Genomic DNA, 14,653 nt, shown 5'->3' with positions numbered 1-14,653 from the left:
TAAAATGTAGTGATTAATGCGATGCGATGAAAAAAGTATTCGTGATCAGACATACAACCATGACAACAACGCCATACAAGGCCAGGCCTAAGCTAAGGCGGCGCAGAAGAGCTTTACGCCAGTGGCGGGTGTTGCGGAGGAGAATGCCGCTTTCAGTAAGCGAGCGAGCAAGCGAGCCTTCGCCGTCGTCATTGGGTTCATCCTCATCTGACAGGTTTTCGACAGCCTCGTCGTCCTCTTTTAATAAGCCACGGTGAGTAGGGGAATCAGGAGAGGAAATCTTGTAGTAGAACAGGCCAGGTAAGATGAAGCTGATGCTGGTGCTCCCAGTACTACCCACATAAGCGAGCACTGCCTCAAGGGAAGAAACAGTCATCGCAACGAGGTAGCTGAGGATTAGAATGGTTGTGGTGATGACCGAAAAACGGAGGTCACTCATCGGTTCCGGGGTACGGTTACCTCGCGGGCCTAACAATGGGTGCCGATGAGGTGAGCCCTCAGTACCACTGCCCTGGGACTTGGGGCGCCATTTCAATACTGCATCGACGGAGGCGCGGCATGGGTGACATTGGAGTGGGTAGGAGAACACTACCAACATGACAATAGCTGCACGTCCAATCGTGGCATACACACCAGGAGGATACATGCCCACGATGTTCCCAGCAACGCTATTGCCGAAAGACAGATAGCCCGTAATGGCGACGAGAATGTAGGTTGCAGCTGCTCCGCCTATACTGGCAAAAATGACGCTCGTAGTGCGGAAGTGGCTATTGTTCTTAATCTCATTCAGGATGGAGAACATCTGGCACAAATGATTGTTAGATAAGCTCATGATAAGAGAGGTGTGCAGAAAGGCATACATTTTGATGGCATGTAAATGCGAAGACAATGACGGGAAGACTGCTCAATGTCGGGACTGGGCCTGCCCAATTGATCACGCGAACTGGACCCCTGTCCGCCATCGTGTCTCCCTTTACAAAGTGGTAGACAACTAAGACAACCAAGTAGGCCATTGAAACCAAGGCGGCAATGCTGGTATACTTTAATGAGTCTAGTCGACGTAGATAAGAGAGAGGTATCACAATCAACCTGACGAAATGTATGTTAGCGACATGAGTTTGCTCCCCGTAGGAATATAACTCACATGAAAGCTGTAACCCAGAAATGCCGGTCGATAAGCATGTCATAGGCGGGATCACCTCCCACAAAGCCTTGAACTACGCCTGGCATCAGGTCACCGATGATGATGAGGTAGCTCACGCCGACTCCAAAACATTTGATCGCAATGGCTGCATCAAAGACCACAGCTGCATTGGGGTATGTCAATTGTGATAATGCAAAGAAGGAAGCGTTTCCACGGTCGAGGTACTGGGCGCATCGAGATTGAAGATAAAGGCCAAATCCTGCTGTAACCCCAGACCACAATATAACGCACACTCCCAAAACAATTCCCATATGTGAGATGGCCAGCGGCATTGCTAGCACTCCGGCTCCGATGACTGCACGAAAAGAAAGGTCTATTAGTCCCCTGCTTCTTTATACGGCACTTCAGCTTGACTCACTGGTATTGACCAGGTTGATCACGCTACTAGACCAACTAGCCGCACCTGTAACACCTATCGCTCGTTTCCCCCGGGCCACACGTCTAATTCCAATCGCATGTCAACGATTACACGATTATTTAGCGACAAATTCCAAGACCTACCGTCGCAGCCCGGTCTGGGCGGCTGCAGCCGAACCAACCCCGATCGCCACCTCCTCATCCATTTTGTTCGAAGATGTCGCAAGTCCAGCGCAGTAAACGATTCAATCCAGTCATCCGACCTAAAAGCGACCGCGACCAGCGAAGCCGGGCAGATTGGACTGTGAAGGGGCGTTAGAGAGTAGGAAGTGGGAAGAGAAGAACAAGGCGTGGCCTTTCTTATCAGGTCCGATAGGGCGGCACCTGACTTTGGTGGACTGGCCTGCCTACTTCAGTTAGCCGCCCTCAGGCCTCCTTCCCCCAACTCCTTACGATTCCGATTACGCAGTACATTGGAGATAACACAACCCCGGCTCGGATGGCATCATGACCGTCTTAATCTACTGATGGCGTGATAGTATTTTGGACTACAGTTTGGACCGACCCCATCCCTTCTGTGCCAATAGAGCAAAACTTTCCTCCTCGACGGACGCATGGTCAGACGCTGTGTTGCCGGGTCGGTTCCCCGGTCCTGCATCGTTGAATTGCTCCACGACACGCACCGTCTTTGACACTTCGAGGATCGTTCCCCCGGTCACTGCGAACTGTGGGCCCCGTCCCGACCGATCGCCAATGATCTCGCTCACTTGGTCTTGTTGCACAAGAGCCAACATGACTTCCGCTACCTCCTCGGGCGTCACCCACTCATCCCCGCTGTCCACCATCTTGATCTTTTCAGGATGGTCGGTCCACAACGGCGTCTTGATAACTCCCGGTGCCACCGCCGTCACCCGAATGCCAAGCTTTTCCAGCTTGGCTAGCGACCGCACCAGCCCATTGATCGCGTGTTTGGTTGCCACGTAAATCGGAGCCACAAACCCAGCGTTCTGACCCGCAATGCTGGAGATGTGGACAAGATGCTTGGGACGGCCATTCTCGCGATAGCGCAAAAAATGTGCTATCCCGAGCTGGGATGTCCGGATAGGGTGCGTGATGTTGATGTCGACCAGCGCATATCTGCCACCATCGGGCGCATCTTTGCTCATGTCGGAGCCCGGAGGCCGCCAGAAATTGCTCCAGTGCTGGGCATTGTTTTGATATCCGGTCAGCTTGTCCAGTTCTGAGACTCTTCTCCTCTGCGGCCTGGCTGCCATTTCCGGGTCACACGTACCGGTTCGTAAACCCCAGCGCCGGGGCAAACAATATCAATCTCGCCGAATTCTCGCTCGGCAACCTCGAACATCCGCTCTAACTGCACCCAATCCCGCACATCGGTCTTTTGGAAGATGGCTCGTGGAGACCCTGTCGAGTGCTCCTCAACCAGCACCTTGGCCTCGGGCCGTAGGGCTATGTCTGCGATTAGGACATTGCATCCGTTTTCGACAAGTAGTTTGGCGTAGGCGAAGTTGATTCCTAAATAGCTGTAAGCCTATATGGTTCCTTCACGTCTCGACCCGTGACAACTGAGAGAAGAGCCCATACCAGAGCCTGCGCCAGTGATGAGAGCAGTTCTTCCTTTGACTGGGAGTGCCATGCTTCTAGTGCTGCAGAGTAGGATCAAGGGACCGCAAGTGGTTTGTCCGCACTGGATAACGACAGTTCTTTTATGCCTGGAGACTGTGGAACCTCGGGTCCCATTGCAGCGCGTAGCACAACCGTTTTAGAGAAGAGGGGACCATTTGCGGGGAATTTAACCGGCGCTGCGCCCAGGAAAGTTCCCCGAGACCGGCACAATGACCGAGCCCTGCCCTTTACCAACCTTCAACCAGAGAGACAACGAGCGGCGGCCGGTCAATTTGGCTCTAAGCCTTCTTGGCCTCATCGGGAATTTCTTTTCCAACAAAGTCATCTGACAGTCCGGCAAGCCTCAGTCCCCCCCTCCGCTGTCTGAGTTTGCATTTGGATCGACAGTAAAGCATTGAGTGGCTACCGCAAGGATTTCCTTTTCCGTGCATACTTTGATTTAGAGACTCCTTATCTGTTATATAGAACTAGCGACAGCCGTTGCATGTCTTGCGAGCAAAACCATATTTTTGTCCTTCAAGTAGAGTCTCATCTCCACGCCCATTCGAACGACGACATAATTGCCGTGGCAGCCGAGTCTGCATCGTGTCAAATGGCTTCGGGAATTGGTATGACCTCATTCTTCGGCAGCAATCAACTTGTGACGGGTAAATTTCCTAAAAGGGAAGTGGGCTTCTCCACCACAAGAACCGGCAAATAGGACAGGCAAAGGACTTGCAGTTGATGCACTCCTGGCAAACAGCACAAATCCCGGCCATATCACTCAAGCCGCCTCCAGAAGGATTTCTCGTGTCCTTCTTATAGTGTAAATTTAGGCATGGCAAGAAGAATAACGAGTTCATCCCGGGCCAGTTGATATAGTTCACTGCCTCAATCCTATAAGATTGTCCTGTAGTTGAGATTGAGATTTCCTTCTGTTCGGAATTTTGGAGCTGAAATCGAGCCTCGTCCGGGCAACTATTTTTGTTGTTTCTCTTAGGCTGTATTTCTGCTGGACGTCCACTGGGGTGCCGAATGTTAGGAGTAGGAGTAGAAGTAAGTCCAAACTCTTTCCTGTCTATAATAGCCACTTCTTCTTCCACAATTACCATGCCGAATTTTGCCTTTTCTACTGGTCGCTCCCCCTTGCAATGCAGAACTTTCATTCACTATTCTGGATTCCCACATCATGATCGGTATACAATGCGTACTCCATACTCGAATCATAAAGCCCACAATGCTGATGAGGTGTGGCGTTAGTCCGCTTGGGGAAATCAGACCGCCATAGGGCGGGAAGACTTCCTAGAAGAGTAACTTGCCGCCCACGACGCGAAGTACTCCCCGCGACGGCAACATGTATATAAGACACAGTACACCGCCGAAAGGATTCGTGATACAAATACACTCCAATCAATCATGACGATGTCAAGAATTCTTTCAAAAACTGCTGTCCGGGCAGCATCAACTTCCACCGCGGCCCAGACTACAAAAGCCGCTGGTGACATCTCGTCGGTCTTCCCCAGTTTGAGACCTGACTATCAGCCAGAGCCTCTCCCTCCACGTTTTCGTGATTTGAAAATGCGACTTTTTGAAAAAAATGAGAAGGCGTTAAAAGACAGCTGGAAGAGACTGTTGCCCAGCTTAGAAGAAGAAATCGAGAAGATCCGGACAAAAGGCAGCGACGTATGTTGAATATCTGCGGCTTTATCCGTCTGATTTGGTGTTGATAGTAGAAAAAGAAGACTAATATCGGATTTTAGATTATTCCCTCTGTGGACTACTCCGACATTGTTTCAGGGAGGTTGTCTGAAGCGACTGTTAGAGAGATTCGCCACCGAGGCACCGTTGTCATCCGCAATGTCTTGCCGCGCGACAAGGCCTTGGACTATAAGCAGCGCATCAGAGACTATGTTGCCGCAAATCAAGAGCGCGTGAAAGCTTTTCCTCCTGACGCCCCCTCTGTTTATGAACTTTACTGGACTCCAGCGCAGGCTGAAGCCCGCGCTCACCCTAATATGCTCGATACCCAGCGCTTCCTACAGCGCTTATGGCACTCCTCCGACCCCAACATAAAATTATCGACGTCCAATCCTCTCACATATGGCGATCGGTTACGTATCAGAAGCCCCGGAGACGCGAAGTTCACACTTGGCCCGCATGTCGACGGTGGTTCCCTCGAACGATGGGAAGATCCCGAGTACTCAAGCGTGTACGGCAAGATTCTGGAAGGAAAGTGGGAGCAGTATGATGCGTGGGATGCAAAGCATCGTTTGACTGCCAAGATGGACCTTTACAACGGCGCCGGTTCCTGCTCTATGCTCCGGTTCTTCCAGGGTTGGCTTTCAATGTCTGACACCGCCCCTGGAGAGGGATCGCTGCACGTGTGTCCTATGATTGTGCACAGTACCGCGTACACCATCTTGAGGCCATTCTTTGATGCCCAGAGTCATCAACCAAACCTCGACGCGACATTCCCCGGCTCCGTGCCTGGCGCTTGCCAGGAGTTCAACCCTGTGACCCACCCACAGTTAGAGCTCGAGACTACCATGGTTTCAGTCCCAAAGGTTGAGCCCGGCGACTTTGTCGCTTGGCATTGTGACTCGCTGCACTCTGTTGACAAAGAACACCGTGGCACCGGCGACTCAAGTGTGCTCTATATCCCTGCTACGCCCCTGTGTGACATGAATGCCGAATACCTCCTGAAGCAGCGTCAGGCTGCGCTCACGCACTCGCCCCCATGGGACTTCCCGGGTGCAGGAGGTCCCGGAGAAGCGGGCTTCCAAGGCGCGATGGACTGGTCATCATTGAACGAGGATGGTCAGCGCGCCATGGGTCTCGGCAAGAAGTCCTGGGAAATTACTGATGCCATGACGGAGGGTGAGAAGGAGGCCGTTCGGTCGGCGAATAAGATTTGTTTCGGCGTGTAAGAAAATTTTCTATAGTCATCTTGAGGACCTTGAAGGGCCTTGAATCATTTCTTTCCATCTGTATATAGTGGCAAACATTTTTCATGAGGAATATATTTATCGGCTTGATTGATTCTTTATATATGTCACCAATGCCACTCCATGTCAATCCTCTTCTTCTATGTTCGAACTTATTCGTCGTCCTAGGGTTTTCAGGTAGTGGTCCAATTCGGTAATATGAAATATTATGGACAACAACATTCAATCGCACCTCTTTTTGGGTTAATCATGTTCTTCTATAGTAGCCGGCTTCCTCATCCTGATTGCTTCTAGGAAATCCCATTAGACTTTTGGTCGCATGTCAAAGTTGATGCGATCGTACGCCCGTTGAAACTTTTAAAGAAATTTGGAAAGGAAAACCATTTTTCCAAACATAAAATATACAATGTACGATGAATCAGTTTCTCGGATAACCAATCGCAGGCAGAATTCTCATAGTCTGATGTTCCTTCGCGTGATATCACAGACCAGTCCTTCTTGCTGAACGAACCAGACATTCTTAGTTGTCCATTCGTTCTTAATATCATGTAGACTGAACTCAAACTCGCGCAGCAGTTCTGGGATCAACTTATGCATCTCCACGAGAGAAACATACTTTCCGATGCAGCTTCTCGCTCCAGCGCCAAATACAAAGAAGCTCTGCTCCATCTGTTTGAGCTTTTCAGGCGAGTTTTCAAGCCAGCGCTCTGGGATGAAGGAATCTGGGTCTTCATAAACTTCGGAATTTCTTTGAACAACCCACGAGTTGATGCCCACAATGGTCCCACCAGGAATATGTTTGCCACAGATAAAAGCACCCCCCCTTGGGGACCTCACGCTCCATGATCAATCCAGTCGAAGGATGCAGACGCATTGCCTCCTTGATAACTGCACCCAGATAAGGAAGATGGGCCACTGATTGCTTATAAGTCACAGGACGGCTCAGTTTCCCCTCACTTGTAGCGGTGTCAATCTCGGCTCGAAGCCTCCCCATGGTGGCGGGATTTTGAAGGAGGAAATAGAAGATAGCTCGGAAAGCAATAGCAGTGGTATCAGAGCCAGCAAACACATTTCCAGAAAGATGGACCATCAAATTTGTCGTGGTCAGCTTCTCTGGGCTTGCATGATGTATTGCCAGCCACTTGGACATCATGTCCTTGCCGCTTTCCAAATCCTTCTTCTCTATCTCACCATCGCGTTTTATGGATAGGCGGGAATTAATGGCTTTCAAGGTAAACACAACCACCTGGTTCCAGGTTTCCATTTGAGGCAAAAACAACGGAAAAAGGGGGTTTCCAAGGAGTAATGGATGCAACTCAGGAACTTGCCCACAGAGACTAGCATAGGTGAGCATGCCTTGTATGGCTTTGATCATTCCGTCGATATCTCGTCCCTCCTCCAGAAACCCAAGCTTTTTGGCAAAAACGAATTCTCCAACCACATCAAAAGCATAGTACTGCAGCCATTTTCCTAGATCAACAGGTCTTTTCTTGTCAGCGTAGTCACGAAGTTTGTTGACAAGTATTTCGCTGCATGAATCAACACCGGATTCCATTTCCAGAAGGGAGCCCAAGCTGTATCCATTTGCTACGAGTCGCTTCTGTTCACGGTGGAGCTTCTCGTCACGTTCTGAAAATAGATTCGGCTGCGGCTTCTTGTTCCACGAGATGCTTTGGATAGGGTAAAATGCTGTCTGAAGTTCCAATAAGCAATCTTTCTCAAAAGGTTTGTTGAGTTGAAGAATTGCTGAATACCTTTATAAACCCTTTATTCAACCCATATATTATCGGAATAGCATTTGGGTCACCGACCGAAATGTGATTCGGCCCAATACGAACGAGATGTCCGTGTTTCCGATGCAGGGCAATGGCGCTATTATGGTGCTTGCCCTTCCACACGTTATGGAGCTTCCATAATTTCGTATATTTGGCAAGGGAAGGACCTGGGATGTCGTACAGGGCCTTCCGGAACCGATTCCGCAACAAGAGTATGAAAATGGTCGTTACTATAGCGTAGACGGCATAAGCCTTGAAAGAAAGCGCCATCATGATTTCTCCTTGATTTACGTGAAAATAGTAGAAGAAAGATAAAGAAATTTAGAATAAACAGCATGTGGCTGTTGGCAGAGACCCCCACTATGCGCAATGCGTAATAACTAACCACCCCTGAAGCAGTATTTGTACGTAACGGAGTCTCCACGTCCAGCTCAGCGGTTCTGAATACGACATTGAATACGGCAGCCCCTAACGTGCAGTTAAAGGGACGTCTTGGTACCCAATAAAATGCATGCCAATTATCCCAGTCTGCACAAGCTGAGGGGTTTATGGGGCTGGGGGTGTAGCCAAGTGTGGGGTCTTGTGCATTAGTCTTGCCTGAAAGATGTACAACCGCTCTTACATACGACACTATATGTACCATGTTTCCTATGCCATGGGGGCCTTTCCTATTTTAGCTGCCGCCGCTTTTATGAGGGCGCTCAAAGTCAGACTCACTGAGTAAATTTCAGTCCGGGAATCAGACTCACTGAGCTGGTCAGTACAATCACTGATTACTCAGATATTCAACATAGGTATCTACTCAGCACCCAGTCAACGCTCAGCCCATACCCAAAGGAGCCCTTTGCCCCACAGCTCTTGTTATTTTCCGACCTACTTTTTTGACGAACGTCCATTTTCACCGTGCCCGTGTTTCGTGAGGTACTTGATCCTCCAACCTATTTTCTTCCTCAAAAATAACGAACGATGACGAAAAAATGGAGGGCTTAGGCCGCCTACCATGCATGAGCGTAGAAAAAAGTGTTCTGCTCTTATCAGACACTAACAGGCGACGAGCCAGGCTCCCCCTCAGCCTCATCATCCCCGTTTCCGACCGAACCTGTATTTCTCCAGCTTTGACGGCGACACACAGAGCTTGTCTTTGCCTGGGAGGGAGAAGGGTAGCAGTATTGCTGGCATGGATGGGTTATGTGGCGGCGCCCGTCTGCTACTGATATCAGCAAGGTAGTCTCTGGGACGGGCGATGAACCTGGTGCGTCTGAAACATTCAAAGAGGATGCCAAGATTAATTTTGGGCTTGTAACGTCTGTTGAATGGATTGAGCTCGGCTCACAAGTCCTGGTTATGCCGGGCATTTTCATATCTACTTCTGCTGGGGTTTCTGTTTCTTCTGCTCCTGGTTCCGGTGCTGACAATGCAAATGGCAGTAGAATGGTGCCGATGTCTGGCTTCGAAGGGTTTGTTGGGGTGGTTTTTGAGGTGGTCCCTGGGACATCTGTGGGGGCTGAAAGTTAATAGAGAGAGTATGGTCATGATTGGATTCTAAGCGATTGTTGATACGTTTGCATTAATCTCGTTTTTTCCCTTCAATTTTCAGTTTTGTTCTTAAGTATGTTTATATCCTGCGAGAGAAATGATTAGACACACGAACGGTGACATTCGACTATACAATGGCTTGGATAAGTTTGATGGCTATGATTCGCCTTTTACATGAAATATCCTTGCTTTGAATGATAACTTTTCAATTTTGCATAGTATCCAAGGAGATTTGTCTTGTGTGATACTTAGTACGGTTATCGACAAGGCTTTGTTCCAGACATCTGATTCTTCTGGGTGGCCATATCTGTTGAATCAGGGCGCTCTATATCAAGCCTAGCAAGCACGCTGGACGAGATAAATCAACGAACAGGCCAACAAACTACCGTAAATCACCATCAAGTAGAGCTTCCCAAGGTAAACAGAAGCTGTTTCAGCGAAAGATGGGTAGACGTTGATTCTATCCCTATCGGAGATGCGAAGCTATATCCTGTAAAGACTGTATGCGAGAAAGAAAATTCTCCAATCAAAGATTACCCATTGTCTGTCATTTCCCCACTATACCTTGTAGATGTCCGTCTAAGTGCAGACTGAGTGCACTCACGTGACTGGTCATGGAGTGCTTGGTAAGCAGGTTTTTGGGGAGTGGCAGAATTTGAAGGGAAGGGATAGGCGGAGGAGCTGCCGGTAACTACACTACTGCATAGACCCCCTAACTATTAAGTTGATAAGTCCACAACTATGACTCTCAAGCGCCGTCCATAAGGGTCCTCGCTCACTCGTCGCTCTACTTTCTAGAACCTTGTTTTCAATGGGAAATGGAAACCCGGAAAGGATTCGCCTGTGACCAGTGTCATGGCCATAAATTGAGGTGCACTCCACAGTTGCAGGGATGTTCGCGTTGCAACAGTATGCTCCTCTCCCAGCTGCGCAGCGATTGTAGCTCAAATTTTTTCCTAGGATTAAGCATTCAATGTACCTCAAATCGACTTATCAAAAAGCGGGGCAGGAAGTCAACCCGAACTATCCTGCCCAGTTTACCGGAGAATAGACCGGTAGGGTGCTAGGTCACCTTGGACCCTCTTCTGCATGGATGCTAAATCCTAGCGTAGAATACGATTGATTATCCAGTTTTAGACTGTCTGCGTGATCTGTCTATCTTGGAGTCAGACGGAGAACAGGCGGAGTGAGGAGACTAGGAACCCCAAGAAGGCCGGAAGTCATGGAATTTACTAACCATCGATGAAATTCAGCCCTCCTGCAGTGTGCCTCACGCGCTATGAGGCCTGTCGTCTTTTGGAAAACTTTTATGATTCACCGAACCAAGAATTCCATGTTGTACTCTTACGGAGAGACAGACTACTAAATCAACAAGTCCCTCGTCCGACACAGCCAATACTACTTCTATCTATCTTATGTATGTCTCTGCTTTCACTTGTGGTGACCGGAGCTCAAGATCTCACTCAATACCAATCATATAATAGGCGTTGCGTGTTTCATGCCACTGGCTGCTGGGGCACCCATTGTATCAGGAAAGAGTACGAGGGAGCATACCACTTTGGGACATTACTTGTTCCAAAAATTAGTTTCTCACTTTCAATCCATTGGATTTCCGGATGCCGCTTATACTTTAGATGACGGCTTGACAGTCTTCATCATGACGACCATTTCCCCAAGCGAGCAGTCAGTAGCATCGAGTTTACACTACTGGCTCTCTCTTCTCAAATTCATTGTACAGGAATTACAGCTGCACAGAGATGAACAAGGGTTAACCCAAGACGACAAAGAGGAAAGAAGGAGGCAAGCTCTCTTCCGAGTAAGACTAGGTTTGTCTCTCTACTAATGATATTTATTTCTGGGCAGGCTATGGTGGGCAACGTACATAATTGACCGACATACGGCACTGTCCTTCAATACACGGCCACAGTTCGCAGATACAGAATGTCCGCTTCTCCCGATTCCATGTCCAGACGAGCGGTGGATGCAACCGGGCCCCATGATGAATTGCTCTGATCATCAAGCGAACAAGACCAACTGTCTCGGCTATCGTGTAACCAGTCTAGATATGTTTGGTATTTTTCTGCCGCTGTCGAGGTACGAAATTGAGAACTCCTCACATTATGTTTGACTTTTCAAGCTCAACTTGATTAGGATTCTGGGCGAGATCCTGGAACATCAATTCCTCTGCGAACATCCAACTTTCAACAAGAGGGAAACATTTCTGGATGAGATTCGCAAAAACATCATTGAAAATCTAGATAAATGGTTCTCCTCATTCTCACGCCTTGTTGGTCAAGACTTTTGCACAATTGCCGAAGCAGAATGCAAATCGTCTCGGCCGCCAGGGACCCCTACAGTCGCATATTATGGCTTGCATATGTACCATTGCATGTTTATTCTACTTTACGGCCCAATGGATCTAGTCCGAATGCATCATGATCTTGAATGGCAACTCTCTTCGGATTTCCTTATCGCAGGCGAACACGCCGTTGCTTGCGCAAATGTAAGCCTATTCACAGATCAACTTCATCTCTAACTAATATGAAGAAAAAGCTTACAAGTCAAATGAAATAAGGTCGCACATCACATCCTAGAAGCCGATCCTCAATTGTGCCTGATGTACAGATTTTTCGGGACGTACTTTCTGCAGTCGTCTTTCATCTTTCTGATTCTGGCACAAAAACTGGGTCGACAGTCTGACGATTTGATCTTGCGCAATTGCTTCATCAATTTGCAAGTTTTGGACATATTTGTGGCCTCTACAAATATGGACTATCAGCGGACTTTTGCCAAGGTTCTTCGTCGAGCCTTGTCCCATAACATGGGCCTAGGCTCTTTAGCAGAACGCCATCAAACTGTGGCGGACTTGGATCCGGAAGTGCTTGCTTATCGGTGGATCTCGGGCTATAGAGGTTTACAGATAAGCTCGCCACCACCAGAATGATAACTTTGGACTATGGTATTCGGTCAATTCAGGAATTTTCTACGTGACCATCGCAAATACCTCCCTTCATATTCGACTACTGCCATTTTTGATTGATTTATTTTTCGCTTTCTCTTCCTCGGGTTTCTTGCGCAACAAACTCTCCTTGCATTGCGGTGGTATCTGCAACCTTACATTTTGTTTTCCCGCATAGCATAATAACAATCTAGAGGACATGCCCACTACCTATCAGCTCTTTGATAGTCTGCTGTGCAGCAAGGCCATCGCTGCTCAACAGATCGAGTCTAGCCTTCCTCGCCATAAAGTCTCGATCCATTGCCATAGAAACAGACACAGCAGTTCTGTCGACATCATAGACAGTGGCAAGACCACACTGGTCCCCGTCTGATGGGGCCGTGATGAATTGTATCCAGTCAGCTTGAATGCGCTCCACCAGGGAAGCATGTGTGACAGCTTGTGCCGGCAAGGCCTCATCGACATCACGCAATGCTTCCTCGAAGCAGTCATATATGTATATCAGATCGACACAGTGGTGAGCCTTTGCGTAATTGATACCCGGGAACGGGTTTCCAAACTTTACACGGTATGATTGCACAGCTGTTGGACGAGCATTTGTATCGTCCGTTGTAACATTTATCTTTGACAGATCCCAGCCCATCAATTCTTCCCGGGCTAGTTGTACGGGCTTGCCGAACTGCATATCTGATAAAAAGTGAAGAATTCCTTCCTGGAGCTGGGCCACGGACATATCTGGTTCTAAGGCATAAGCCCGATAGAATCTATCCAAAAATTCAGGGGACTTGACTTTGATCGCGAGCCGTCCATTGAGTTGCTCAAAGCTTTCGATTTTTGATACTTGAGAGAAGTGGATGGACCCCTTTTGCATGGATACGAACATTAGTCTTGGCTTCAACGATAGTGACCATCTAGTTGACTGACCTCAAGATCCGTATCCCCAATGAGCACAGAAATGACTGCAGAATTCGCAGTATCCCGCACACTTCTCACTCGCTCTTTCTTGCCGGCTAAGTGGATGCTCCAACGACCATTTGGTCTCTGTGAGATGGTAAGCTCGTCTACCACGAGAGGACAGACCTGCCAGCCCAATTCTTGGCTTGTTCGGAGGATTTTCTCTATCGGGACAGTGGCCATAAATTCCATCCGAGAGACATAATCACCACTGGGAGCCCCGATTTCTTCGCAAAAGACAGCCCATCGCTGATCGGCAGCCTCCATACTGATAGGTCCAAGTACACCAACGGCACCAGACTGGATAATTCCGCGCTGGACCAAGGGCTCACCTTGTCCCAATATGGCTTCCAAAACATGGGCATGTGAGGAGCTTCCTCCAGCAGACTGGCCGCCGACGGTGACTTGAGTTGCATCACCACCGAACGCGCCAATATTTTTCTGTATCCAGTAGAGAGCAGTGCGCTGATCTCCCAGGCCAAAGTTACATCCCTTTAGTTGGCCGTCCGGTTGGACTTGGATGATCTCCGATGAAGCCGCAAAGCCGAACATGTTCAGCCGGTAGTTGACGGTTGCAACAATTATTGGAGTACCCAATCCAACGGATCGCCCTACTAAGCGGGCAGGATCTGTCAGAAAGTTTAGTATTCTGGAGTTGGAGTAGATGACTTTGCATACTCACCCCACATGGGATCGGTCCCCGCACCGAAGCTATAAGCTCCACCATGGATATATACGTAAACCGGTATTTTCACAGATTCTGGATCAAATCCAGCGGCAATGAGCGTGGATGCACTTGGCCTTGTAATGAACAGGTTGAGACAGTCAAACTCTGATTCCGTGACATCACTAGGGAACTCGAGATGGGACTGATAGAATTCGCTATTGTTGGGCTCTTTTGGCTGCGGGCATCGACAGCTGTGCGTGAACATACGATTAGTTTAGCTCTCTACCTCACAGTTAATTAAATGCCTATTCGACGCACGTACCCATTTTGAGTTGCATAGAAGATGTCTTCGGGCAAACGCTCGCGAAGAAGCGCGTGTTGCCATCTTGCGGGAATTGTAGCATACGGAATTCCCCGGAATTCCTCGATTCCGGGGACCAGTGAGTCTTGCCCGATCAGGTGTTGTTCGTAGGAAGGGATCGTTTGGGTGGGGAGTACGATTCGGGGGAAATCGCCATCAACCCTCGTCGCCACGCGTGGCTGACCTCCTCGAGCAGCCATGGCTTAAGTCTCGTGAAGCAGCTACGTTGTGAGTTTGTTAGTAAAATTCGCTGCGGCGCAGGCCAAATAATT

General features: G+C 48.8%; 6 protein-coding genes across 6 annotated transcripts; 2 read left to right on the top strand and 4 right to left on the bottom strand.

Moving 5' to 3' along the window:
- Positions 1–13: 13 nt before the first annotated feature.
- On the bottom strand, positions 14–1,767 carry N7462_003603 (uncharacterized protein; the record flags this gene model as incomplete). Its single annotated transcript, XM_057075329.1, has 5 exons — positions 14–802; positions 861–1,089; positions 1,145–1,499; positions 1,563–1,645; positions 1,706–1,767. The coding sequence occupies 5 exons, from the start codon at positions 1,765–1,767 to the stop codon at positions 14–16; spliced, it is 1,518 nt and encodes a 505-aa protein (XP_056934834.1).
- A 342-nt stretch (positions 1,768–2,109) lies between these two features.
- N7462_003602 (uncharacterized protein) lies at positions 2,110–3,215 on the bottom strand (the record flags this gene model as incomplete). Its single annotated transcript, XM_057075328.1, has 3 exons — positions 2,110–2,763; positions 2,853–3,094; positions 3,164–3,215. The coding sequence occupies 3 exons, from the start codon at positions 3,213–3,215 to the stop codon at positions 2,110–2,112; spliced, it is 948 nt and encodes a 315-aa protein (XP_056934833.1).
- A 1,385-nt stretch (positions 3,216–4,600) lies between these two features.
- On the top strand, positions 4,601–6,111 carry N7462_003601 (DUF1479 domain-containing protein; the record flags this gene model as incomplete). Its single annotated transcript, XM_057075327.1, has 2 exons — positions 4,601–4,867; positions 4,945–6,111. 2 exons carry the CDS (start codon positions 4,601–4,603, stop codon positions 6,109–6,111), a joined length of 1,434 nt encoding a protein of 477 aa, XP_056934832.1.
- Positions 6,112–6,582: 471 nt separating this feature from the next.
- N7462_003600 (cytochrome P450) lies at positions 6,583–8,177 on the bottom strand (the record flags this gene model as incomplete). Its single annotated transcript, XM_057075326.1, has 3 exons — positions 6,583–6,877; positions 6,948–7,822; positions 7,884–8,177. 3 exons carry the CDS (start codon positions 8,175–8,177, stop codon positions 6,583–6,585), a joined length of 1,464 nt encoding a protein of 487 aa, XP_056934831.1.
- A 915-nt stretch (positions 8,178–9,092) lies between these two features.
- Positions 9,093–9,419, top strand: N7462_003599 (uncharacterized protein; the record flags this gene model as incomplete). Its single annotated transcript, XM_057075325.1, has 1 exon — positions 9,093–9,419. One exon carries the CDS (start codon positions 9,093–9,095, stop codon positions 9,417–9,419), a length of 327 nt encoding a protein of 108 aa, XP_056934830.1.
- Positions 9,420–12,589: 3,170 nt separating this feature from the next.
- On the bottom strand, positions 12,590–14,581 carry N7462_003598 (carboxylesterase; the record flags this gene model as incomplete). The annotated part of the gene is made up of 4 exons (XM_057075324.1): positions 12,590–13,261; positions 13,324–13,982; positions 14,036–14,271; positions 14,343–14,581. The coding sequence occupies 4 exons, from the start codon at positions 14,579–14,581 to the stop codon at positions 12,590–12,592; spliced, it is 1,806 nt and encodes a 601-aa protein (XP_056934829.1).
- Between the last annotated feature and the right edge of the window lie 72 nt (positions 14,582–14,653).

Source organism: Penicillium macrosclerotiorum (assembly GCF_028827735.1).
Source record: "Penicillium macrosclerotiorum strain IBT 26536 chromosome Unknown utg000003l_segment0_segment0, whole genome shotgun sequence".
NCBI lineage: Eukaryota > Fungi > Ascomycota > Eurotiomycetes > Eurotiales > Aspergillaceae > Penicillium > Penicillium macrosclerotiorum.
The sequence above is the reverse complement of the archived record's forward strand: the minus strand, read 5'-3'. Positions and strand labels throughout refer to the sequence as shown.